Here is a 27,135-nt window from a genome sequence, read left to right on the forward strand (position 1 = left end):
GTTCATTCCTGTTTGACAGCATATCCCAGTTGCAAGATGAGCATCACAAGCTTCCCCAACGTGAGCTACAGAGCTGTAAATACAGCAGGGTTAGTACCAAGCAAGCACTGAAGCTGTTCCAATGTGAAGGCCATGCTACACCAAACCATGATCACAAAAAAAACAAGTAAAAGCTTAAGGTATTAGACATGTACTCATTAGGATTTCTTTTACAATGGTATACTAATAATTACGATCACTTTTCCACTTTAAATTCCCATCCAATTGGTCTGCATGGAAATAAACACTAATATCGACAAACCACACTGCAGTGGCAGAAGAGGGACAAAGCAGTATCACCACTCCTAGGTTTTCATTTGCTATTTACTCAAATCCTTCCCAAAACCCTAGCACCCCAGTACAGGTTCTTGAGAGAGGTATTTTCATCTGCAATGTGCCCAGGAAATATCCGGAGTAAAAAAAAGCAAAGAAGTACTAACGTTTCCCTCAACTTCAGAATACCAGAATGCTATGAAATAAAAAGAGTGCAAAGCCGGTAACTTTGATGTGTCTCCCAGATCCACTTCAATAAGAGCATAGCCTAGTATGTCTCATAATATTTAGTAATTTTGCTGCAAATCACTGTAGCCAAGAACAATCTTCCTTGTTCTTGCAACAAACTACTGTTAGCCTCTTCCCAACTCTACAGAAAGTACTCTCTGAACATTTCCACTGTGTTACAGTAACTAACTTGAATACTAAAAAGTGTAGTACTAATGTAGTAAAGCTGACAATTGTCAATCTAGAATAGCCAATCGGTCATTGATCTCAATGGGGTAGTAGGCAAAACTAAAGAGACAATAGATTTTACAAATTAATGCATTTATAGACTACCACCATTATCTGTTTAGTAACACATTATCACACTCAACTCACGTGGAAGGGACAGACATACCTCTCCCTTTTCAAACAGTGCTTTACTATTTCAGCCACTTTCACTCATGGCTCTGCAATGGACAGTGTTTCTGGATCTGTCTGCTACACTTCTCACTCTCCAGTGCAGACTCCACTTCCAGTCTCTGTCCAGTAGACCCAGTGAGATGATTAAACAAATACATACACCACACATACTATAAACTAGTAACACATACACCTAAAGCAATTTTTGAGCCTTATAGAGCCTCATTCCAGTGATGTCAGAGTGGGAAGCAGTAGACACATCTCCCAGGCATTCCTTACACTGCTTCAAATCTCCACAGCAGCCTAAAACTGAGACGACATTGGGATGGCTCCTAGCATAAAATCTCTCCCCCATGGTCCAGGGCCAAGTAATGTATCCAGAAGAATTATTTTGATGACTTAATGCTAATACTGAAATTATTATATAAAACAAGGTGTTAGAAGATGTGTGTATTCAAAACTCAGAGAATACAAAACTGCATCTCATTTTCCTTCAAAGGAGAAGACGTCACCCAGGCAAACACCCAGTTATTGATCCACTCTCATCTGAATATTTTGAATCAAATTATTATATCAAGAAGAGTAAGAGCTCAAATATGCCCAAGGCATATTTCTAACAAAGCTTTTAGACTCTGTGGTTATCCTCTCCCAGTTGCTTACACTTGTGAAAAACAGATATGTGAATCAGTACATAAAAAATACTTGTGGATACAATGTAAGGGGCCTTGAAGTCTAAAATGAACCCATCCTAGACAATGTCCCCTTGAGCTGTTTCTAATTCATCTCAACACAAACATAACTAGAATGATAATAATTATCTTGAGAATTGGAATATACCTACTTGCACTACCACCCAAATCAAAATTACATTTCCTCAAATCACCCAAGTGATTTTAATTACAGGGTTAGGCTTGAAGATACCAAAATAAGATTGGCTCTTCTCACAGTTCCAAAACATTAGAGGGATTTTAAAATATCCTACCTTCTAAATCTCACATTCAACAGTATAACCTTTCATTCAGAGAATTAGCTTTTATTTTGACTGCTTGATCTTTTGTGTCATTCAGGCACATTCTACTACTTTTCCATGAATTCAAAATGCAAGTATTAAAGCAATATTTTTAACTACTGTTTCATCTTCAAAGGCAAGACTTGGGCTTTGAAGACCCAAAGTTAACTAAAGCTGACTTCTTCAACCCAACTTGGATATTCAGGCTCCTAACACACATGAAATGAATGGACTGAGTAGGTAGGGGTATATGTAAGAGATTCTCAAAAACCAGCCAAGATGCTAGCTGCAAATAGTTTAGGTGCTTAAATACCTGACATGGTCAGAGCCATGCCATTCCTTTTCCAACGGTGACCACTATGCACCTGCTCATGAGGGAATAAATTAAGCTCTGCTTTTCCATCTGAAAATAGAAAAAACTCCAAAACAGTTTCATAGCAACCATTCTCAGACAACTTACATTTGAGCCCTAGGTTGTGGAAGCACTAAATACAGACATTTACTCAAAAAACAGGAAAAGCAGTGATTTGAACTCATATACTAAAAACATGAAATACTTGATAAACCTCTAACCTATTAGCTTTCAATATCAGAAAGTTTCTAAGCTCCCTCCATACGTCTGGCTTGGTTAACCTGGAGGGACTGAATCAACGTGGAACAGGAAGAGTCTATTTGGAACCTACTGCAGAGCTCAGTGTGGAGAAGCTCTTTAATGGAAGCGCAGCCTAAGGACTCTGGGCAGTCTGTAGGTGCTCTCAGGCTTTAGGAAGTTAAAATGACAACTCCTAAGTGACTTTAATAATTCTCCTCCACTGTCTCATAATTACCAGGTACTTTATCTGACCTGGTAATCTAAAAGATATTCTCACATGTTCTCTGCTTTCTCAGTATAAAAATTGATTACACAATCGATCCATTTCTTTGAAAAATACTATATACTTTTCAATAAACTTGAAAAATAGATATATTCTGTTGAACAGATGTGCAGCATTTGAAAAATCACGTTTCCAGAGAAAGAAGGTCCAAATGGATACTTCCAAGAATGAAAACTAGATGCTGCACTCAATAAACATATCTATTTCTGCTTAGCATGATACAAAGCACTATAGACACTGTTTTGGTGCTATATATGGAACATTACTCATTCTGAGAAATAGTTAGCTGAGTATTTTACAAACGGAAGAAAATAGCTACTTGCACATGCATTTGTGATTCACAGCCTTCATTTAAGCAATGACACCTATCCATCTGAAGTATGCAATGGTGCATGTTTTTTTATAACAGTTGTTTACATACAATGAGAAAAATCTAAATATACATGTTTATAGCATCTCAGGCAGTTCTTCTAGCACATCAGCCTGATGTGCTAGATGTTGGTCGAGCGCCTAACAGCACATCAACCATTCCATCATTCATTAATATATATATCTCTACAGCTTTCAGAAAGAGACGGATGATCTTCTCTTGGAGAGCAGCACAGCTTGGCTGTAATGACGGGTGCCCAGTTTGACCTCTAAATCTTTGGGGAGCATGTCCCAGTAAAAAAAAGACTAAGAACTGATTAAATACCTTGTTTCCTAAACAGCACTATAGAAGGCATTTAAGGAATAAAAGCCCCAAATTTTATATGTTTATATTACCCATAATAGTAAAACTGATACAAAATATTTTGACAGACTAATTTTAAAGTTGCTAGTATTGGTAGCAATTTGTTTTTTCTCTCAGCTGTTCACCTACAGATAGGCACAGCTGATTGGAAGTGTTCAGACATTTTTTTATAATGCTATAAAATTTGACCACCACTATTACTTCAACCTCTCAAAAATCTATTGTATTCATGATCCAAAACTAGTAATAGAGTACAAAAATGCCATGCAGATTTTACATACTTCCATGTAAGCATCTTTTAGTTTTGAGGTACAGAAAAACATGCTTAGTCTGATCTGAATTGCTGCAGTGTTCTTGTTAAAAACCACCATCTGTCAGAGATTATCCTATTTTACACAGAGGGAACATGCATTAATTATTAATCCTACTCCTCACAGAAATGTACTCACACAGGATCAGGACTATCCATGGTGTTACAGGTGTATTAGTGTTCTTAGGAGGTAGTCTCTGGATGAAACTTGGGATTGATCCATTGAGAACTTCCAGCAAATGAGGTGCTTCAGGACAAGTCACTGGCCATGTGGCAGGGCATCATCTCAAAAAAAGCAACAGCTGAATTCCCAGGGCTTGACTCTACTTTTATGAGCCAGCATAAATACAACACACAGTATAAATATTACCTTTACAGACACAAGCACTGTGGCTCTATACTGCGCACACACTGAAGCTCGTGTTCAAGTTTAAGCGTAAGGATTTGCCTCCATTCAAAATTAAATGCAAGAGTGAGAGCTTTCTCAGTGCTGGCCAAAGTGCTCAGGACTTCACTGAGTCTTCCATGTGTGTTGAGGGAAGGAATTCTTAACTGTAAAACAGCACTCATATGTGGCAGATGTAATTTATCCACCATGAGGTTCTGAAAATCAGCAAAATAAGAAGATAAGGCAATGTTGTCACAGATGTTAATGAAGGACAATGAAAAGGGCTCCTTCTTCCCCAAGGAATTCCTTAATCACATATAATTTCCTAGGAAAGCTGTTAGAGAATCACATTTCTGCTCTAATACAGTTTTACCTATTTGGCATTGTTTGAGTATACAATTGAGCCTTCAGTTAAAACTTCATTGCTACTGAGCTGGTTTCCTTGGTCAGAGATGAATTGACCAGGCACAACACTTCATCATGAACTAACTTCTTGCAGGTTTTAGTATTTCAATGAGAAAAAACACTAAGACCACTGAGCAAAGTAATTGCAGGGAGGGGGGAGAGAGAGAGATATAAAGAAACGTATGTACTTCATGTAGAAGTAGCTGGTATGAAACAACTCATAGTACCAGGTTTTATTTGAGGCAAAGGATGCCAGAACCTCCATCTTACAACAAAAAACAAAACTGAAAGTTGATTCCCCAAAAAGAAGTAAGATGTCAGAATGTGAAGGACTCTTCTGCATAAACACAAAATATACTAATGCCCATCAATCTCAAAACCTTGATGCATATTCTAATTTTAAGGTAATCTCTTAGGTTACAATGTCTGTACCTTTCTGAACAAGGAAGAGGTTAAAAATCTCTCTTTCTGAAAAACAGAAAATTCTCCACTGAAAAGCTGCCTCAGCTGCCAAGCATGGAGGGATAGTACTCCAGTTGGAACTCATTACAGACAACATAGGAGAGCTGATCCAGCTTTTTATTTACTGTAGAGGCAGAAATGACATGAACCTCTTTCTGTGTAGACCTAGAAAAATATGTTGGCCCTGAAGCCAAGGATCAGAACATTATCAACCCTGCCAAAATGAAATAGGTTATTTGTTTTTTTAATTTAGTGAGATTTGGCACTGATTTATGTATTTTTCCCTGGAGAAACTATTTGTATTCTTCAGAGCAAAGATGATAATTGTTAATTTTCAGTGGCCCTGCATAAAGAAATAGTAGGTTTATTATTTTCAAACAAGAAGACCACAGTTTTCGGTCTGGTTAAGAGACACAATTTCAGTCAAGCCATTTTAAGTCCTTTCCAGAAGGTGGAACTTTCAAGGAAAGCTTTTTCAAGAGAGGACATGGCCACATCTTTCAGCATCAGCACCTGTTACAAACAGGAAGGGGCATGCAAATTTCACATTAAAAGTTCACCTTCCATCAACTAAAACATAACTAAGGACTTCTCCCATTCTCACATGGTTCATTCTTTTTTTTCCCAGGATAAAGTCACAGCATGAAGCAAGTAGTAGTGTCAATTGTGGGAACATAAAAACAACAGGTGTCTTGCCCTCTGATGCCCTTTCCAGTGACACTCCTGAAAAAGGACTTTACTCACCTTTACACACCACCATTCCATACCATATCCACTCATCTGTACTTACAGTGCATAACATAGCTCAGATTAGGCTGCCTTTGTGTCACAAGGGTCATGAGAACCTGTCAAAGGACCTTCCCAGGGCTCTGCTCAGAGGCCTCACTTCAGAGATTTAAACTGACCATACAGCAGGAGAGTGGCTCAGTTATTATGTAGCGTTTGACCCTTTGTAAACTACCACATCCTAATCCACATCCCTGGCAGTCAGGGCTGGACCTCAGTTTTCAGGCTGCTTCTGCAGAGAACTTTGACCACTCATTCATTACCCAGAGACTGAAGGAGAAAATATAAGGTCAGCCTGGAAAGCTCCAACCTTTCCTATGGCTAGTCCATAAGCAAAGGAAGAAAGATTACAGTGCAGGACTTGGCTCGGTCCCTTTTCACGAGTGAAGTGCTAGTCGGACACATAGGGAACTACTAAAAAGTATTCTGGAGACACAAGAACAATAAAGAAAGGAACAAAAGGGGACAAAATTAGCTACCTAACACTAAAAAAGCCCACTCTTGCCTCCCCATCAGGATATCTGAAACTGGTCACTATGGGTGAGGGGGAAGAAATACATCAAAATAACCAGCTGAGATCACTCCCTTACTTGAAAACCTGGGAAGAGATCTAAACTTCACTGCTGTTTTAAAACAACAGATATCTCAACATGCAGCACAGAATTATCATTATTTGTCTAGTAAAGCTAAGAAACCATAAATAAATTACACCAAAACCAATAAAATAATTGACATTACTTATTTTGCGATAAAACTATTCTTAATTTTTGCACTATAGCTTGCCAGAGATTTTTATGCAAGTAGTGTTGGTGGTGGGTTGTAGTTACATTTTAACAAAAGAGTCTGTCATAGAGTCTAAATTCCATTCCTTAAAGGAAAAAACCAAAAAAAACCAAAACCCATCAAAAAAACCTCAACAATTTTATTTTATCTACTTATATTAAAAAATCTGTCAATACATAACACTTATTCTAAGCAGTGTCTGGGTCATCACGTATATGAAATACAATACTAGATTTTTATGATGAACTTCTGCATCACTACTGGCACTAGCAGAAGTTCCCCACAGTCCCACAACTACCCCCCTTATCCCCCAGTCCTTCGAAAACCGGGACAACGAGCACCTCTGGCGGCTCTAAACCTTTATGACTTGCTTCCACAAGACTGACTCCCAACAAAACATGCAAGAATTGCATCAGATCTTCCAGAAACTCTTGCTAAGCCCAAGCTGTTTCTTTCAAATGAAACTTATATGGGTTAAAGATTACTGCACCTGGGCAATAATGTGGCATCAAATACTGACTTAGCTCTTCAATGCATAGACCTGAAAAAACTGAATGGGAGACAGAGAGAAAATTTTTGAACAATCAGATTTTTCAGAGTATTCTCAGAAAGCCTTACTAATATCCATATTAATAAGTGACCTCCTCATACAGCAATAAATATACCTGTCAGCAAACCACTAAAAAGAGCAACAACCATATGATAAACAGGAGTCTTTCCATGAAGCCAGTCCATTAATTACCACACACTTTTCCACCGTTATTCATCACATGGATAATAAATGAGCCATAACATAAGGTTTATTTATCTTGTGATTACTTCCCCCTAGATCATCAGTTGCAGAGGTTTTATGGTACTGCTATATTCCATCAGTACAAAACCTGAGCAGATTGTGTTGACCCAATGAAAAAAATTCAAAACAAGAAAGAAACTGAAGATTGCTTTTCTAGAGACACACTTACAACTATCAAACTACTAAAAAATGCCCCAACTATTGCAGCTCAAATCTTGGTGATACAGTACAGACAGACATTTTAGAAATGCTCACCGACACGGGCAGCTCCTTCAGAATGTTGTTCATATTTATTCCTTCACAGAAACGGGCTCATCAAGCTGTTCTGTATTTCTGTTCATGCAGTGAAACAAGAACTGAGGAAACAGATTACTTTTGGAAGCTACTTGCAATTTAAAACAATACTTCGAATTTAATTAAAAAACATTCTTTTGGAAAAGAATATCTGAAAAGTCATAACTGAAGTGAGAAAATGCTTTCTTCAATTTCTTTTTTTATATACTATAATAAAATATAAATCAAGAATTTAAATTAGGAACAAAAAAATCAGAGGGTATCATTCCATTAGGATTATTTGTCAATAAAGTTTCACCGAGCTCTAAAAGAGAAAGAAAACTTGACCATCATCAGAATTTTGTCCTTCAGGGAAATTTATCTTGCTCTCAATTTTTATAACAGCGAGTTAACTTTCACATGCAGATTTTCACTTGGTTATGGACTTATTTAATCAAGTTTCATTTGCTCATTCTTTTCATGCAATAGTAACTGTGATGTTTTCCTAAACGTCATCTCTCCAAAATATTCTTTTTTTAGTATTTAAACATTAAAAACTCTTGAATTCTCAGCAATTTTGAAAGTCTGGTCATTAGGCACTTATCTATAAAAAAAATTTTGAAAGGTTCTTATCTTACAGTGATCTATCCGTACATAACTGCAAATTGCACATCCAAGCTCTCTGTAAGAATTTTTGAAAATCCCAGCCTATGGATAGGAAAATAAACCCAAAAACACCTCACAGATCTTACCTTTCTGAAAATATGTAAGCTGACCTGCAGCTCCCAAAGCATACCTACTTCTGGATCTAACCAAGCGCTACAAGTAGCACCTGTGGAAACTTTACCACACAACAGTCTTCTGCCATCATTAAGCCTCAGCAGCTGTTTTGTTTTAACCAGGGTCCAATTTTCAGGGCCACGGATACATTCCATCTTATATATTGGAAACAATATCTTAACTTTGCTCCAAAATTTTTATTCCTACCTGTCAATAAGAATAAATGCAACCTAATGTCTCTTTACCTGTGCCTTTCACCAAACCAAAATGGCAGCAAAGAAACCTGATAAAAGGAAGTCATTCAAAGCTCCCTTTTTGCAGGAAGGTTGCCACTTTCATGCTGGAAGTAAGGGCAGAATAACAGTTTGATTATTATTTTATTAAATTATCACATATTTGCAGACCTGATTCCTGGTGATAATGGACAGACTGCAAGGGATTTTGGTTTTTAGTCTCGTAAGTATTGCTTTTCTCTTTTTCACCTTTTTTTTTTTTTAAGATATAACCATATTTAGCTTTTAATTCATAGCAGAGCACTAGTTTATGGCACATAAAGATGTCTGAAGCACAAAGTACTGAATCAGAGAAAGGAAAGCACATCCCATCCCACAGCGGTGACATGAGTTATTTGCATAGTTGCTACAAAAGTAATAATTACACTGTAACTCAATAGGAACAATGGTAATTTCACAGTAGCTCATGTTGTTGTTATCACCCTATATCCTGATAACTGTGAAATTAATTTGTGGCACCACTGTATGTGTCAGCTTTAAGCTGTTCCCTAGGTAACATTACGCTACCATAGAGAAGGAATGCTTGGCAGTAAAACGGGTAGTAGCAGATTGATTATACCAAAAGAATCTTCCTTCTACATACAAATAACTTGGCAATCAGAGATGATGATGAGGAAAAAAATACTCCCCACTGCTTTTATTTTTTTCCTTTTTTGAAATATTAAAAAAAAAAAAAAGAAAGAGTTAAAGGCATTAACCGACCATTATCCATCCACTGGAAGAAAGGTAAAAAAATGAGCAAACTACCAGTTTATATTCAGTGCCACTGACCCATTGTTCCAACTGCAGCCAAGATCCAGTATAAAAACACTGAAAGTAATTTCCTATGTTAACCATCGAACAGCAATTTTAAACGTAAAAGCAAACATTCAGCACTAAGACATATTTAAGACAGCAACAACAGCGTAGGTTATGCTTTCAGAAATAATCCTCTCTTCATCTGAATGATACAATCCTTTCACCTCCAAACCCTCAAGATTATTTTGCACTACTACTGCTGTCAAAGGAGTTCCACACTAAATATAAAAGACGACAGTGCCACACAATGCTTGGAAATAATTACAAATTTACTGGTGAAAATTCAGTGCCACAATAATTGAAGGTCTGGAAAACATTAAATCATGAAATTTAATGAGGGAATTTATAACTGATTCATAACAAAGAACAAAACACTAAGTTTAAAATTTTCAGTCATTCTGCTTCGTACAGCACCAAGTATGAGGCTTTAGATTAAAGAAAGATGCTATTTATTTTCAAAAACTTGGATTTTTTTTTTTACTTTTAATTCAGGCCTGCTTCCATAGCATTACAAATGCATACTGTGATGACTTCCTTTCTCACTATGTTTGTTTGTCTGTAAGGAAATAGGTGAAAAAAAAAAATCACAGCATGTAACACATACTGACTCAGGGGTTCGGCTGGAGTTTTGTTACTGAAAAAGCAGCACCATCTCAGTGTCAGCACTAGTCATCAAAGCAAAGCAAGGTGTTGAGCAGATACTCTGATCCAGGATATCCACGGAAAAGAATGTTCTGTCACTCTGTAGTTTTGATCTTTATCTCTGACTGCTCCTCTTTTTGTGATTGCTGTCCCCCAAACCCCTGACAGGTGATGTTCAAATGTGGCGGTGGGTGGGGGGGGTTGGTTTGTTTTCTGGGGTTTGGTGTTTTTTTTTTTTTTTTTTTTTTACAATCCAAAACATAAGCTTTCAAAGCTCTGAAAGCAGCTGTAAGAGCCTAAAACCAGCTAGGACAGTCCCAAATGCGTATTCTTTATTAAATATTGGCATATGCTATGCTATGCCAAATTATGTCACTGCTGAGAGGAAAATTTTGACCACCCCATAGTTAATTATTCATCAGAAAGGCACTCTGATCATAATCACTATTGACCCAGGAATTCATCCTATATCCTTTGCCAAATCAGCATGCACCCCCGTCCAGTCAACACACTCTTCTTTCACTCCCCACCGTGTGAGGCAATTCTCATGCACAAGGACTCTGAAATGCTGACAACATACACAACACACATTTGTAGGCAGCAAGCTCACCATATTACCTGCATGGAGAAATTATTAATGTCCTTGATGCCAATAGGAATTACTATGGGATTTCAGTAATGATTGATTCCCATTTTCAGTCCTATTAGTAACTGTCCACTGTTTGCTTTGTTGGACCTGTGCAGAGTCTTGATGCTCAGGTAACTCAGTGGTCTTTTTTTTCCCAAACCTGACACTACTTCTGCCTGCAGGAGCATGGGCCAAGGCTAACTGCTGGCTTATTAACCCCTGTGCATCTCCTCTATTCTTTATTTTCTTTTATACACTCTTCAGGTGTCAGTGCTGAAACAACACCAACCAGCTGGAACAAACACACCCTCTGGAACAACAAATACTGCTAATGGCAATCAACCTTCCATTTGCTGGATCAGTGCTGCCAAAGGCATTCAGAAATGCTTCAAGAAAGGTGCATGTATGTATGTAACTAAAGACCTTTGGAAAGCTTTAAACACTAGTAGCAATTATTATCTTTATTGTAAGCCCAAACTTATTAACACAGAGAAAATGTCTGAGCAAGAAGTGTCAGATACTCTTCTAAGAATACTGATTGAAAAATGAGCAGTGGGGATTGAAAAAAAAAAAAGCTGTAAAGAACATCAATGTATCTTTAAGACAGTTGCGGTGGGTTGACTGCCACAGTACAGCAGTGATGTCTAATGACTTGAGGAATAGCTTTAAAGCAATGTGAAAACTAGTCAAAAATGAGACCAGCTGCAAAAATTCTGATTCCTATCCAACCCCCAGGTCTCTACAGCAAAATGACTACCAAAAAAGATGCCTTGACATTTCTGGTTTCTCCCAGCTGCCAAATGGCTGATACATTATTACTTTCCACGATTCAAAAAGAAAGGAGACATTCTGTTGATACCATGCATATATTTTCAGTTAAGATTTTATTTTAGATATATTCTTCCTCAAAAAATAGGACATTTCTGGAGGAACAATGTACATAATTTGATCTAATTAATGGAGTACTTGTTTCTGATTTCACAAGATACAGCAGGATTTCTGAAAAAGACTGTACATGATTTCTAAACAGACAGAAATTGCATTTGATTACTAAAACTACAATGCCATAAATGTAGCACCTACAGAGAAACTTTCTGAAATACCTCTAGAATACCATAATATCTCAAAATTAAAATATAAAATCCTTGCAATGAAATGACATCAAATACATTTCACGAGACAATTGTCGCATACATTCAGCGAGAGTTATTAGCTGGCATGCGAAGTCTTGGAATAATTTCCACTGCACTTCCATCCAACTGTAAGCTTGACGCATTACCTTGGAAGAATGCCATGTTTCCTGCTGTGCTAAACTTACTGAAACAAATAGGAAAGCAGCATTGCTGTGTTACATCCCTGCTTTACTATTGTGTAATTGGACCACACTACAGGAACAGCACTTTATATTACCAACATTGAGTTACCATTATCAACTTGTGGCTTCGTCCTCCCAGCACAAAAACAATGAATTCTTGTCTTACATCAAGAATTAAATGAGTATGATAGAAGAGAAAATATTAATAGAAGTTGCATTTCAAGGCTCTGTTTGCAGTTTTAATTTTAAAACAAAATAAATTTTGTATGTTATGAAATTGTTATACTAGCAGGAGAAAGAATGCTTAGCACCGCCAATAGCAGAAAGATTACTCAGGCTTTTCCAAATTAGAGGTAAAGTCTTCATTCACTCAGTGTACCCAAGTAGAATAAAGGAATAAAAATTGATCAAAGAAGCAGGGAGTTAGTTTTACACTTACTGAAACAGATTTATTTCAACCAAGAAAAAAGGCAAAAAATTCAATCTGTATTGTCGCTGCTGGTTAAATGGCTTCCTGAAAAGCAAGATCTGGGATTTCATCTGCAGTTGGGTGAAGAGTGGGTCTCTCCCCTCTCTTCTGAGGTGTTAACCAGCCTTTCCATACAATTCTGCCCACAGAAGAATTTGTGCCTAGAATGCCAACATCTCCAATAGGAGAAGATTCTCTAAAATGACAGTGATTATGAGAAGTGTGGCCCAGAAGCAGAAAGTCTCTACCACAAAACAGCTGGCATTAAGCCTGACATAGCCCTTCCTGAAAAGTGCTTACTTCTAACCTAGTCCTGTAGGCTTGAGGAACCGACATGGACATCCGTGTCCCTGTAGCTTCCCCATCATAGCTCCCTGTGCCAGCAAGGAAGCATGGAAGTGCTCAGGTGCCACGAGAGGGACTTGCAGAAGGAGTGCATCCCCCGCCAGGTACACGCTGCCCTGTAGCCCCTGCACAGATGTTACCGGTGTCCCTGAGCTGACACAGGGACACCTTACAGGCAGGCCATGACTGAATGTGTGACTCCACACAGGAGCCATTTACGCTCATCTAAGTAGCCAAAAAGAGAAGTCATGCCAGATGCTTCTAATTGTGCAGCTGCATCTCAGTGCAGGCTGAAAGATGCACTCAAGAAACATCTTCTGTTTAGGTTAATGCAGCCACGTGGCCAGTGGTTCTCAGCCATGCCGCCACAGCTCTCTTCAGTGGAACACACTCAATGGACCCCGAATCTCTTTTAAATATATAACCATTCCTGTTTAAGTATTTTTAAACAGCTCTGTATAGTTCTTTAATTACAAGAAGCACAATTCCCACCCCAATTAAATATTTAATCTGGGAAGCCACAAGGGGCTCTGCCCTTTGGGACAGAAGAGGGTTAACAACACCAGCAGTTGCCATGCAAGCAAATGTGCAATGGGAAGACTGAAAAGTGGATACTGTGAGGCACAGCCCAACATGTAACAGCCAGCCATGAGCCAAGCAAGTCACTGTAGGTCCTTGGGAACAGAAGCTGCTGTACACATGCTCAAGTGCACCTTCTCTTCATTAGCAAAACACAGAGAAGGAGGATGAGGCACTAGGAAAACCAGCTCAAACAGGAAGATGTATCAGGCAACAGAAAAAGAAAATGTGGAATATTATTTTACAAATATTATTTTTTTCTATTATAAAATGCTCCTCAAAGAATAAGCTTCTTCTTGTCTTTTTAGTATTACTGTCAGACCAATCTAAAAATATTTTTCTTCTTTTGATACATTGCCAATTACAAAGAAAATGCTTGGCAATACTAATTAATCATGACAAATGTGGAAAAATCGTCAGCAGGCAAAAAACAGTAAGGAAAGTATTTGTGGCATTAATCAATACCATTAAATACTACTATTTGATAGTAGTAATAAAAGTAATAGTCTTTACAAAGATAGCAACCGTAATTACTTTATTAAATTAAAAATATTATATATTGTAATCACTAATTTTTTAATGCGGTAATTGTAGAAATTTTAAATACTATTAATAAAAAGGATTTAAAAAGTAGTCATACTGTTTTAAAATAACTTACTGGTTTTAAAAGATTACTGTATTGTAATGGCATCAGATTATAAATCAAGTATTTTATAAGTATTCTGATAGAAACCACATTATCATTTTTTCCATTAAATTCTGTTCCATTCACAGATCAATTATTGAAACTCATTTGAATGGGTGCAATACTAGGACGATATTTAGAACAGTTCAGGGTTTATATTACAGAAGAAACGTTTTTTTTTTCTTCATGGGGAACAAAAAAAACCCAAAAAACCAGCGAAACAACCAACAAACCACAAAAACCACAAACTGCTTTAATTTTTGGTATTGGACCATGCCAGAACTAAATGCTCCACTTTGGCTGAACAGCCTAAATACAGTGAATATATACAAATTGAAGTCTTCTGCAAACACTTGCTCCACAAAGAACCTTGTCACTGCCAATACTCTCAGCACCTTACAAAGCACACCCTAGACCAGCAGTACTGGGCATTCAAGGTGGCAGCAGACATCCTCAAGAACAGTTTGTTCCTTTATTCTCCATTATACCTCTTATGTTGGTCTCACTCTAAGCAGCTTCTTTGTTCAAATTGTCGCCTGACATCTTAACATTCCTCAGTCCTAGAGATGCTAAAATTGCTAAAGCCTTGCCTTTAGGCACTAGCAGTGAAAGTCTCTGGGCAGTGTCCTGAAAGACCTAAAGTGATCTAGGGCTTAAATGGCTGCCCATCAACTTTTCAACAGCAGGCTCCAATAAAACAGAACATCTGTTTTCTGAAGAAGTAAGGATGGAAAATTGTTTATGGAAAATTTTGTATCCAATTAGCTAAATGTATGGTACTGATTCCAGTATATCTTAACAACTGCCTAACTGAAAAAAGTCCAATACACTTAACAGTCTTACTTTCAACAAACAGGTTGATTCCATTAGAACATTAAATTTAGATAATCTTCCCTTGGTTTCCCAAATAGCCTCAAGTAAATAAACAGGATTTAAATTCAGAAGTCTACAGGGGAAGGGCAGATTAATTTTGATGGAAGGTAAATATCTTAGGGCACAGCTGGACCCACAGTTTAATCTCTGAAACACCCTCACCCCAACATACAAAACATCTCTAGGAAAATGGATGTTTGCTCTTACATCCAAAAACCACAACAGCCAGTATAATATAAAGTTAGAGCTCTTGAGAAGCAGCAACAAAGTAAGTATCACTGGCTAATAATAGTCCTTATAACCAAGGGGTTCTAAACACATGCCATGGTTTAACCCCAACCAGCAACTAAGCCTCACCAAGCCACTCATTCACACCCTTCTGGTGGAATGAGGAGGGGAATCAGAAGGCTAAAAGTGACAAACTTCATGAGTTCAGATAAAGACAGTTTAGTAGGTAAAGCAAAATCTGCACATGCAGGCAAAGCAAAACAAGGAACTCATTCACTATGTCACATTGGCAGGCTAGTGTCTTAGGAAGAGACAAAACACCATAACTCTGAATGTCTACCCCACCATTCTTCCCCCTCTATATGGTCTGGGATATCCCTTGGGTCAGCTGGGGTCAGCTGTCCTGGCTGTGTCCCCTCCCAACTCCTTGTGCACTCCCAGCCTCTTTGCAAGGGGATGAGGTGAGGAACAGGAAAGGCCTTGACTCTGCAAGCCCAGCTCAGCAATAGCTAAAACATCCCTGTGTTATCAACACTGTTCTCAGCACAAATCCAAAATACAGACCCAGAGCAGCTGCTGGGAAGAAAGCTAACTCTATCCCAGCCAAATCAGCATGCCACCATAATCAGAAAAGATAATAATGACCTGGCCACAATGAACATGCAATGCAAAGACACACTGCCTAATAATGCAGTTTTGAAGGAAGACTGTATTTTTTCCTCAAACCCTTAGCTTTGCTTTGTATCCTGAACTCCAAAGAGAATGTACTCAAAGACACCCATGGCAACAGAAAGTCCAAGGACAACACAAAGGAGGAAGAAAAGATTACACTTCTTCAGGCTTTTTGAGAACCACAGTAAATGTCTGAAAAGAAACAAGTACAGATATATGTAAAACAGCATTTCTAACGATAGACTGGTTTCTGACTGTAGACAAAAAGGAAGTTACTGTAGGAAATGGGCTTTGTTAAATACATGTGGAATGTGGTACTCTCAATAGGCTGGCTACAGATTAAACTAATGACTTCTAAATAAAACAGCGTGAGCTTCAACATCTTCAACTAAAACATCTAACTTCCTTGCCAAAGCTGCAACACACCCAGCCTCTGTGTATATCCCAGAGTTTCATTACGGTTTAAAATGGTACGATACACCTTCTACTTAAACCATCCAAAGCCCTGAAACATAAAAACAAGCATCAATAATCTACAAAAAGTCATGGCTCATGACAAAACCACCTGCAAATTTTCTTCACTCATATCTGTATTTTTTTAATTTATATTTCACAAACCAAAACTTTATTGAAATGCATAGGCTGGTAGTCCATACTGTATACATTGTGGAAATCCAGAGCGTTTTTTCCTGAATGCTAATGGTAGCAAAGAACAAATTTCAGAAATACTGTAAAACTTTGCATTTTAAAAAATAACAAAGAGGGAACCCATGGAGTGAACTCCAAATTCTGTAGTGCAATTTTCTACCCTGTTTGCACATGAGTGGTTGTTAGTCACTGAAAGGTACGATGCTGCACCCCCTGCATGCCACCTTTGGAGTCTTTGTGATAAGCCATCTGTCACAGTGGTTTACAAAATCTCTTTCACCACCAACATCAGACAACATCTCCTGCAGTTTTTTAAAAAGCAAAATTTTGACTGTTATCCAATTCTTTCCCTTAAATCATAAAAATAAATGGTTCAAAACCAGGCTCTTCTTGGCTGAAGTGACAAAAAGTGGGGTTTTTTTTCCCCTCTCCCCTCTGAAACACTTCCTGGGAATGCTACACATAAATACAGAAATTATGTATTTACCATACTTACACCAGATCCAAAGCACCTTTCAGTCACAGTAATACATACAAAAGAGCATATGAGAAACATACAAGATTTTATCAAAAATGTTCATGTAAGATGTTGCCTAAAGCCCATTTCAGTATATCAACAAAAGTAGCAATTATACTGCAGTTTTCAAATCCATGAGTATTATTTATTTTGCAATTATACTATATTGCTTGCTATTTTGCTCACAATGTTTTTGTTCTGTATCCATGTATTGGTTATATACACTACAAGTCATAATTCAATCCTCTGATGTCAAGTAACTGCAAATCTACATTGCCAATTGGAATAGCAAAAAAGATTCAACATCCTTTTTCACATTTGCCAGTCAGGAACACCATCAATACACTATTTTAGGTCAGTGAAAGTTGTATTTGTTAGTTTATCATGGCTAGGTGACTAAAGGAACATTCAAAGGAGAACAGTCTAATTTATCTTGATCTCCCCTGTATCATCTAAATAAACAAGCCTATCACTGACCAAAAAAAAATTGAAACTCATAAATTAAATTATATACAGTATTTTGAACAATGTATGTGCAGCAATCAGCTGACAAACTTGGAAATTTATTTCAGTTTTGAAATTTCTGGGGAAGATATTGTGAAGCTGATATTCAACAGAACAGTCCATCTCACAATCAAGTCCAAAACAAGGCATTTCGTAATTTTCTTGATTTATACTTGAAAAACGTATATACAGCAATGCAGTTACATTCTGCAGTGTAAATGTTAAGCATTATCACTAGTTTCATAAAATTTTCAGTGTGATTTGTACCTGACACTTGAAACAATGGACTTGACATGAATCAGAACCTTCTGGTTTTTTTTGGTTTTTTAATTGCAATTATAGAAGAAGGTAGAAAAGAGAAACTTGCACTTACTCTCTCAGTCCCAAATAAACACACTAACACAAGGCTAGTGGCTACTTTCACAGAATCATTAAGTTTGGAAAACATCTCCAAGATCATCAAGTCTAACCTCTGACCAAACACCACCTTGTCAATTAAACCACAGCACTAAGTGCCACATCCAGTTGTTTCTTGAACACTTCCAGGGATAGTGACTCCACCACCTCCCTGAGCATCCTGTTCCAAAGCTTGACAACCGCTTCAGTAAAAAAGTTCTTCTTGATGTCCAACCTGAACCTTCCTTGGCATAGCTCAAGGCCATGCCCTCTTGTCCTGTCACTGTTTGCCTGGGAGAAGAGGCCAACCCCATCTTGCTACACCCTCCTTTCAGGCACTTGGAGAGAATGGTAACTTCTCCCCTGAGCCTCCTCTTCTTCAGACTAAATCCCAGCTTTCTCAGCTGTTCCTCATGGGACTCCCTCTCCAGACCCTTCCCCAGCTCCACTGCCCTTCTCCAGACTCACTCCAGCACATCAATGCTCTTAGATTGTCCATCACGTTACTTCCCTTAATTCACCTTCCCTTTCAGTTTACCAGAGATTGGTCCCATCTCTCAGAACAGTTTAGGAACAATATAGGAAAGAAAAAATACATTTAACATGACATTTTTCATTGTCCTTATTTCCTTATACTTCATGTCTGTGTTTCTCTAACTTTAAAGCTCTGTGACGGTTTTCAAAATGGGAAAACCAAGTTCCCTGACTCAGAACCAGAATATGAACTCATATTTGCCACATCTCAGGCCAGAGCCCTAACAAGTTGGTTACTACATAGTTTGTGGTTTGCACTGCAGACTTATTTTGTTTACATGTTTAAATTCCCTGCTTTTACTCTGCAAACTAATGAATACTTGTGAAACCTTGGAACTTCTTACACTGCAATTTTCTTGGGTTTTGCCCAGTCATAGAAACTATTTGTCAAATACATCTGAGAGTCTAGACCATATTAAAAGAAGCCTGATTATTACTAACCCCAGCTTGCACAGTTGTCAAGACAACAGTGAATATCATCATTAACAGAAACTGTTTCTAGCAAACTGGAAATCACAGTTGAAGCTTCACTCCCTTGTTCGTATTATCCAAAACCGTATGCAAATATATGAATGCAAAAGAAAATTCTAAATGAACTTTGGTATCTTTTATACTGATTCAAACAGATAAGCAAACTTTCTCTTTCCCATTTCAAAGTACGAATAAATATGTTTAAATTTTCTTTTAATAACAAGACAACTATACAAAAATACTCAGCTTTAATTTTCACTTGCAAAGCTTTCACACGTACTCAGTCAGCGTTCACAAGACAGACCATATCCACATCCACCTACGAGTAAGACCCATTTATGTATTAACACCTCACCAGCCTCGCTGATTGCTCACTGCCTTAACCCATCACGGTGGCTTACCAACTCAGTTGATAAGTAAGCAATTGCGACACCAGATTCAGAAAGAGTTTTGTTTGAAACACAATGGCTTCATTTGTCTGACACTAGGCTCATGAAATGTACACTAGACACAGGTCTAAAACACACAGTAACATATATACAGTGTTCAAAAGAAATCTACCACCTGCTGAGTGGTGACATTCCAAAGGGTTGGGCCACTGTAAAGGGGGACCTTCACAGGCTGGAGCAATGGGCCTACAAAAATCACATTAAAAAGATGTGAAATCCTGCCCTGGGAAGGAACAACCCCAGGCACCAGTACAAGCTGCAACGAACCAGCTGGAAAGAAGCCTTGCAGGAAAGTCCCTGGGGGTCCCAGAGGATGATAAACCATGAGACAGTCCTTGCAGCAAAGGCTACACCTGGGCTGTGTCAGGTAGAGCATTACCTTTAGGTTGAGAGAGGAGATTCTTGTCTCCTGCCCAGTGCTGGCGAGACAGATCTGGAGTGCTGTGTCCTGCGCTGGGTTCCCCAGCCCAAGCGAAACATGGATGCACAGGAGAGAGCCCAGCAAAGGGCATCGAGGGGAGTAAGGGAATGGAGTATCTGTCATATGAGGAGAGGCTGACAGACCTGGGGACATTTAGCCTTGAGCAGAGAAGGCTCAGGGGGGAATATTATCAAAATATATAAATTCCTGGTGGAAAGGAATAAAGACAACAGAGCTAGACTGCTCTTAGCAGTCCACAGCAAAAGGGCAAGAAATAGGCACAAGCTGAAGTGGAATTCCAGTTAAAAAAAAAAAAGGGGGGTTGTTGCTGGGTTTTTTTTTTTTTTTTTTTTTTTTTTTGAGTTTTGCTGTTGTTTAATGTGAGGATGTTTGCCTGGAGAGTCTGTGAATCATCCATCCTTGAAGATACAAAAAAATATTGTTGGACATAGCCCTGAGCAACCTGATCTAATTGACCCTGCTCTGAGCAGGAAAGATGGTCCAGATCAATGATCTCCAAAGCAGAGTATGTGCAAGACAATCCACATCAATGTGGAAAGAAAATATTTTCTGTACAATTAAGAAATTATTTTTTAAGAAAAGGTAATGTTTATTTAACTTTTATCACTTTTTTATTATTTCCATTCTTCGGTGTGTTCTATAATGCACACAAAATATTAGTATACTGGTACATGTATAAACATAAAAATATGGGGGACACATGCTCAAAAATATTTCACTTGTACACAATGAAATCAGTGTGGAGACCACAGGTCTAGATCATCTCCAGCCTCCCAATTTCATCAACTCTGATTCTCTCTTGATGACAACAATAAATGCCTGTAAACAGAGTGAACAGATTCAGCAGAAAAAAGAATTCCTGCTACCTGATGTCTGCTGCTTCTTGAAATTTGTCCTTTTTAAACCCAGTAATTCACTAAACCTTAACTTTGTAATTTATTAATATCTAATTTTATATTAATAACTAAGTTCAGATTTCCGCCACACTTCTCCTAAAAGTTACTTTATAATTTGAGGAGGCAGGGGGTTCATTATTGTGTTTGCTTAATTTTAAGACACTTTAAGTCTGCTGTACCCTACTTTCCCAGGACTGCTTTTATTGTAGCAGTCCAATTCTGGTTTCACCACCCATGAAAAGACTACCAGTGTCAGCACTCAGCTACACCACTTCCTCCTCCTCACATACTTATTTCCTTATAGCAGACAAACTAGTACAAAAGCTCCTTTAAAAATTCTAGACGAAGCTTAAATGATCATTTGGATCCAGATTTTTCTCAAGTGTTTATATATTAAAAACAAATTGAGGTTTGTTTAACAAAAGATGAGTGCTCTTACTTATGAAACCTGACATTATAGGTATATAGCTATATTTTTCTGCCAAGTTACTACATAAAATACCCAATTAATTTATCATATACACATTCAAGGTAAGCAAAACAATAGTCTATCCATTTATAAACTCCAATTCAAAAAAACTAATGGATTTTTATTGTTTACTTCAGCTTTGCAGCTGCATTAAAATATAGTAATAAATAAAACATTTGGAGTACATTAACAAAATAAGCAAAACATTAACTGAATTGAATGCTTTATGATTTTATGTGCAATCACAAGTAAATCAAATCCCTACAATACCACTCTTTATATACTGAATAATGGCAAACTACTATCAGCTCATTATCTCATTCAAAATCTAAAATAAAGTTGAAGCAGAGAAAGTTCATGGGCTTTGTGATAATTTCAAAACCCTTCAGAAAGTTTATTTTGCATACATCTGTATATATAAACAAGGAAGATAATTTTCATGTAATCCTTAATTTGAATACTGAAGAGCTGGAAACAGAACAAGACCCTTCCTGGATATTAGTATTTGTTTATGCAGAGCACAGTGATACTCATAGACTAGAAGTGTACTGAAACCCACAGTAAATTGACCATTTTTCTCAAAGATGAAGTTAAAATGGAAGGTCTCATTCCAAACAGAAGCACTAGGGAAAAATGTTCATTGTATTTCTCATCTGGCAGACCAGTAGTACCACTCTGGGAAATCAGAGAGGATTTGGGCAGACTGCCCACTCAACTTAAGGCTCATCTGAGATCCACATATATCCACTTAGCCATCCAACTAGGATTTTTCGTTGTTGTTGCTTTCATGCCCACATGATTTTAGTGCTTTTGTGCAATGTGCAACCCTCTCCACAAGCTTCCCTTACCAAAAGGAGACAGGTACCTCATAATACTGAGGTCAGCAAATCTATGTCCTCCCACGCCTGGTCCAATGTCTACTCTTGTCATGGAAACGAAAAGTGAATTTTAATCTGTAAAAATGTACCATTTGAATTATATACGTACAGATAATCTTTGGCTCCAAACAGAAAAATGCAGCCACCCAGTAAATGGGTAGCAGTTGAAAGAACTGTATAACCTAAAATAAAAAGTGTATTTTTACACTTTTAGAAATATATATGCATATACCTCTCTAAATTAACATTTGACACCTTCCATGTGCCACTCAAGTATGTTATAAAAACACACTACAGTATGAATTTAGTAAGTCAGGTATTTTCTTTATCTCAAAACAGAAAAGCAACTAAGGAAACAACCAACCATATAATACTGACTGCAATTAAGAGAATTCCAGCACTGCACAATATCTGTCACACTTCACAATCAATAACTATTTCTCAAAATGGCTTGTACACTAGCAGAAATAGCCAGGATACAAATTTATGAGATAGTAAAGTGCTTTTGTACAGCAAAGAATCATGAGAATCTTCTAAACAGTCTTTGTAACAGAAACATGACCTTTGAAATGCCAAAGCTCCCCTTGCTATTCAATGTTGATCACCAAAGAGCTGTCAGCTCCCAAGTTTTTAAAATATTATCCCTGCTGAGTCATGTATCACAAAACGTCGCAAACCTGAACACTGCTACAGGACAGCAGCAACTTGAAATCCAATTTGTTGGAAATACTAAAGATAGCTTCATATGCCAAAAATTCCCTAAATCTTTACTTTAAATCACTTTCCGTTTACTGACAATACATGCAGGACTTATGTACACAGATGACTGACACTGGGAGAAAACCCTAAACGTATCAACCAAAACAAGTATAAAGCAAAAATCACAATTAGAAAGGTGAATGCCATTATTTTTACCATTATTTGCAGCATTGGTAATTGAAATGTTCAGAATACTTGTAGGTAAGAATACCTTTTCAGTCAGTGTACATCAGACAAGAGCATCATGAACATAAAGCCAGAGTCATGCCAATCAAGTCATTTAAACACATACACAGATTTAAAGGGATTATGAACACAGTCGAAGCAAATAGGTGTATTTATTTTTTAAAGTAGATTCTCAGGGGGGGTTGCTGCTGTTTTTACTTTTTACTGCACTGGTTCAAGAGTAAGAAGTTACTCTGATATCAGGCAAGTGAGATGAAGCACTATGTTTGTATCATTACATTTTACTCTCAAATTTCAAAACCTTTAAAAGCGCAGCTTACTATAATTTTCTGATTCACAGATAATACTATAAATAACATCTTCCTGATTATTCAGTGAGTTACTTTAGAATATCTGTCTTTAATTCCACCACCTTTCAGCACAGTAATCACTCCCTTTTACAGACACTATAGCTGGCAAGTTTCTTTGGTGTCCTGTACCCAGATACTCTGCAGTGCAAGTGAGGATTGCAGAAAATTCATCTTCTGACTAATTTTAACCTCCTCTGATGAGTGTTAAGTACAACAATATGAGGATATTAAGCAAAATATACATCTCTACAACATATAAGGGACCGGACAGATTCTTACATTCCATTATCAAAACCAAAATCACATAAATCTGGTGATAAAGTCAGAGTACACAGGAACTACATACATAAAAATCAAATTCAATTTAAAGCAAATACAGGTTTGTTCAAACACCATTGTACAATTGCTTTAACACTTACAGAATTTAGATGAACAATATTTTCATTCACTCACAGTTTAGTATAAATATAAAGCAAGGCACCCCTTAAGCATTTTAAATAACAAATTAAACATTTACATTTTTTACTGTGCAGTCAGGCTTAACATTTATGCAGCTTCAAAACCAAAGTACAGCCTCAAGGGAAGCCTCTCCACTGACAAATTAATACCTTAGAGAATAGAGCTGAATGGTGGCAATGAACTCATTTGTTCCCCCAATAATGAAGAATGACTCTTTCTTTACCACATCTGTGACTGTTGCTATGGTGACCCAGACTTACCTCATTGCTTCTCGAAGTGCTCCTCGCTCACTAAGAGTCGTGTGCTTGATGTCATCAAAATTATTTTCCAGTTTCTCACAGTTCTGCAACAAATGGACGTATCCATGTAAGGCTCTTAAACAGTTCATTGTACATGTATTAACAGAATTCAACATCACGCAAACAAAACTGATTTATATTATGTTACCTCAAATTATGCATTCTGTTTTAATTACATGAGAGTCATTAAAAACACATTGAGAACTCAGAATTAAAGTAAACGTGGATCTTATTATATGGTTGTCATGGAAATAATCTTATAAATATTCCATAATAAAATTTATAGAATTTTTACTTTTTCTTCTTAAAAAAAAAATTCATTTATCTCTATGTGAGGCTACAACGCTACTATACACACAGACAGGAGAACAGAACCCTAAATGAGCATTTTAGAATTATAATAAAAGTTATACATTTTGTCCCAATAAAATAGGCAGTGTTGTTGGAACAAACCAGTCATATTTAATTCCTATTTAATATAATTTTTAAAACACAACAGAAATTGAAAAGATTAATAGTTTATAGACACCTCAACCACAATGTTTTTACAGATTAGTGCTCACCAATATTTCTAAAAGTAATATGAAAACATTTTTTTTACAATAAATGAAGCAAAACTTTGATATATTCTGTAAATTATTACTAAATGTGTGACTGGTTCCATTACTTCAGAGCACTGATCCTTTTCTTCTGCTGCCACAAAGACAGTAAAATTGATTCAGAAGATGCTGGGAAGTGCAGTAATTTGTGTCTGTGCAAAGTGAGTCTGAAATACCAGCGAATGAAAATTCTCTAATCATCTGCATCTTCCATAGGATTTTTATATTCTCTTGAGGCTTCATCAATACAGGAGGCTTTTAGGTTACCCCTGTTTTCCACAACAACTTTCTCCAATACCAAAAGTTACCTCTGGGAGGCATAATTTTGCCATATGGGTGTAAAAGAAACAAGTTGCAAGCAGAACGGTTCCTATTGCTAGCAACCTCGAAGGCAGAATTGTCAGGATCTATATGCAGCATCTTTAAAGAAACATTGACAGTATTATTTAGTCATATGTATTTAGTGGTATTTAATAACGGAATTAATTTTTAAGACCACATCTTAAAAATAGTTATAGTAAATACAATAAGAGTTATCTATTGTTTTTTCTTTATTGCATTGATTCTTTATTTTTATAATTACATTCCCTTTGAGGCTACAAAAGCATTACTGAAAAGAAAATTATGAGATTCTTGTAAATGACCTAGCAAGATATTTTAGCTTGTCCAATTAACATTTAAACTATCGTTATTTTTAGATAAGATTATAGACCTTTTAATACAAAGTTTTAATGCTTTAACAATACATTTCTGAGCAGAAAAATTAACATAGCTCCACATATTTGGATCTCTTTGCATCTTTTCTTCTCCTTTGTAAAAAACTACACGTTACAGTAAATCTTATCGCAGAGTTAATCTGATTTTTTTTGTTTGTTTATATTACAATCAGCTGTCCTTTCCACAGCAAAATCGTACTCCAAGAGTCAAAGGGATTGCAAAAGAAAGAGATAGAAGCTCTACAATGAAGTATTCCATTATTCAGATCAGCATACACTGACCTCTTCAGCTCCATGTACATACAGGCAAGGCTAGTCATTTAAAACATATAAAAGAAATCCAAATCAACAATACTAATTAATGAAGGATTCTCGATTCATCAATACTAAGCTGCAAGTACCTGTGCAAGCAAAATTACACCTCCCATCCTCCAAAAAATAGGCCAAAGGAAACATAATTTAGAATATTGCTCCAAGAGCCAATGTTTTAACAATCCTGTGCCACCAGCACCTCAGGACGGGTTCAGAAAATCTGAGCATCACACAATTCGTTTTTGACCTTGTGATATAAAGCATGCTAAAATGAGAGAAGATCCAAAGCACAGATTTTTATGAAATGCAACTAAATCTTCTCGAGATTGTACAAGTTAAAATAATCGATCCTGTACATGTAGAAAATGCTGAAATGAGTAAGTCTAGTTGATATTTCTTTGTCTATATAGACCATACTGTGTTAATTGGCTGAAGGACAACAAAGGTGGCCCATATCTAAAGGAAATGCTGTGATCATTTAGCCTTACACACACAAATACTCCATCTCAACTATACACCCAATGCAAAGATTAATAGATAACCCAGAACAAACAAAAAAAAAAGGAAAACAAAATTACAGACTTGAAGAATAGATGCTGTACCAGTTCACTTGGCAAGAAGATGAACTTACTTCTACCATTTCTGAGAATTGCTTCTGGACAGTATCTTTCTCAACTACTTTCAGCCAAATAGCTCTCATGCAAGGTACAGTAGCTGGAGAGCAAACCATAAAGGCATTAGGAGAAAATGAGCTAAAAACTGAGCCAGAAGCAAATTGATGAAGGAAAATGACCTCATAGGACCATGTCATCAGTTGCTGCATACAGACTGAACAGGAGACTAAGCAAATGCTGATCATACCCACTGCTCTTAACTCATCCAAGCATGCTTAATCCTCTCAGAGGAAGCAGAAAAGGGTGTCTGAAATACTAAATTTAGGCATAGCTACAGGTGTTTAGATGGCACTTCATGTGTCTGAGTATCAGCTCACATGTGATCCTGTGGATCATTGGAAAGAATATCAGTTTCTAAGAAAGGCTACCAATACAAATGAAACTGTAAGCATGAGAGTACTGTGAAGAATATGTCTGGGAAGTGAGGGAACTTCAGTAGACCATGATCAGGGTGAGTTTTACATTCTGAAGTATTAAATCAGTAGCAAAAATTGGTAATAATTCTATTATCCAT

At 37.1% G+C, this 27,135-nt stretch overlaps 1 protein-coding gene across 2 annotated transcripts in view; it reads right to left on the reverse strand.

The window, feature by feature from the left end:
- The window catches only part of DPYD (dihydropyrimidine dehydrogenase), a 336,246-nt gene that overhangs the window by 266,092 nt on the left and 43,019 nt on the right, over positions 1-27,135 (reverse strand). For both annotated transcript variants that reach the window (XM_085068147.1, XM_085068146.1), the window contains exon 3: positions 24,282-24,364. In XM_085068147.1, the coding sequence (XP_084924273.1) occupies positions 24,282-24,286 (5 nt within the window). In that variant the 5' untranslated portion in view covers positions 24,287-24,364. The remainder of the gene's footprint in view (positions 1-24,281; positions 24,365-27,135) is intronic.

Source organism: Lichenostomus cassidix, chromosome 8 (genome assembly GCF_008360975.1).
Source record: "Lichenostomus cassidix isolate B80296 chromosome 8, HeHo_3.0, whole genome shotgun sequence".
Taxonomy (NCBI): Eukaryota; Metazoa; Chordata; class Aves; order Passeriformes; family Meliphagidae; genus Lichenostomus; species Lichenostomus cassidix.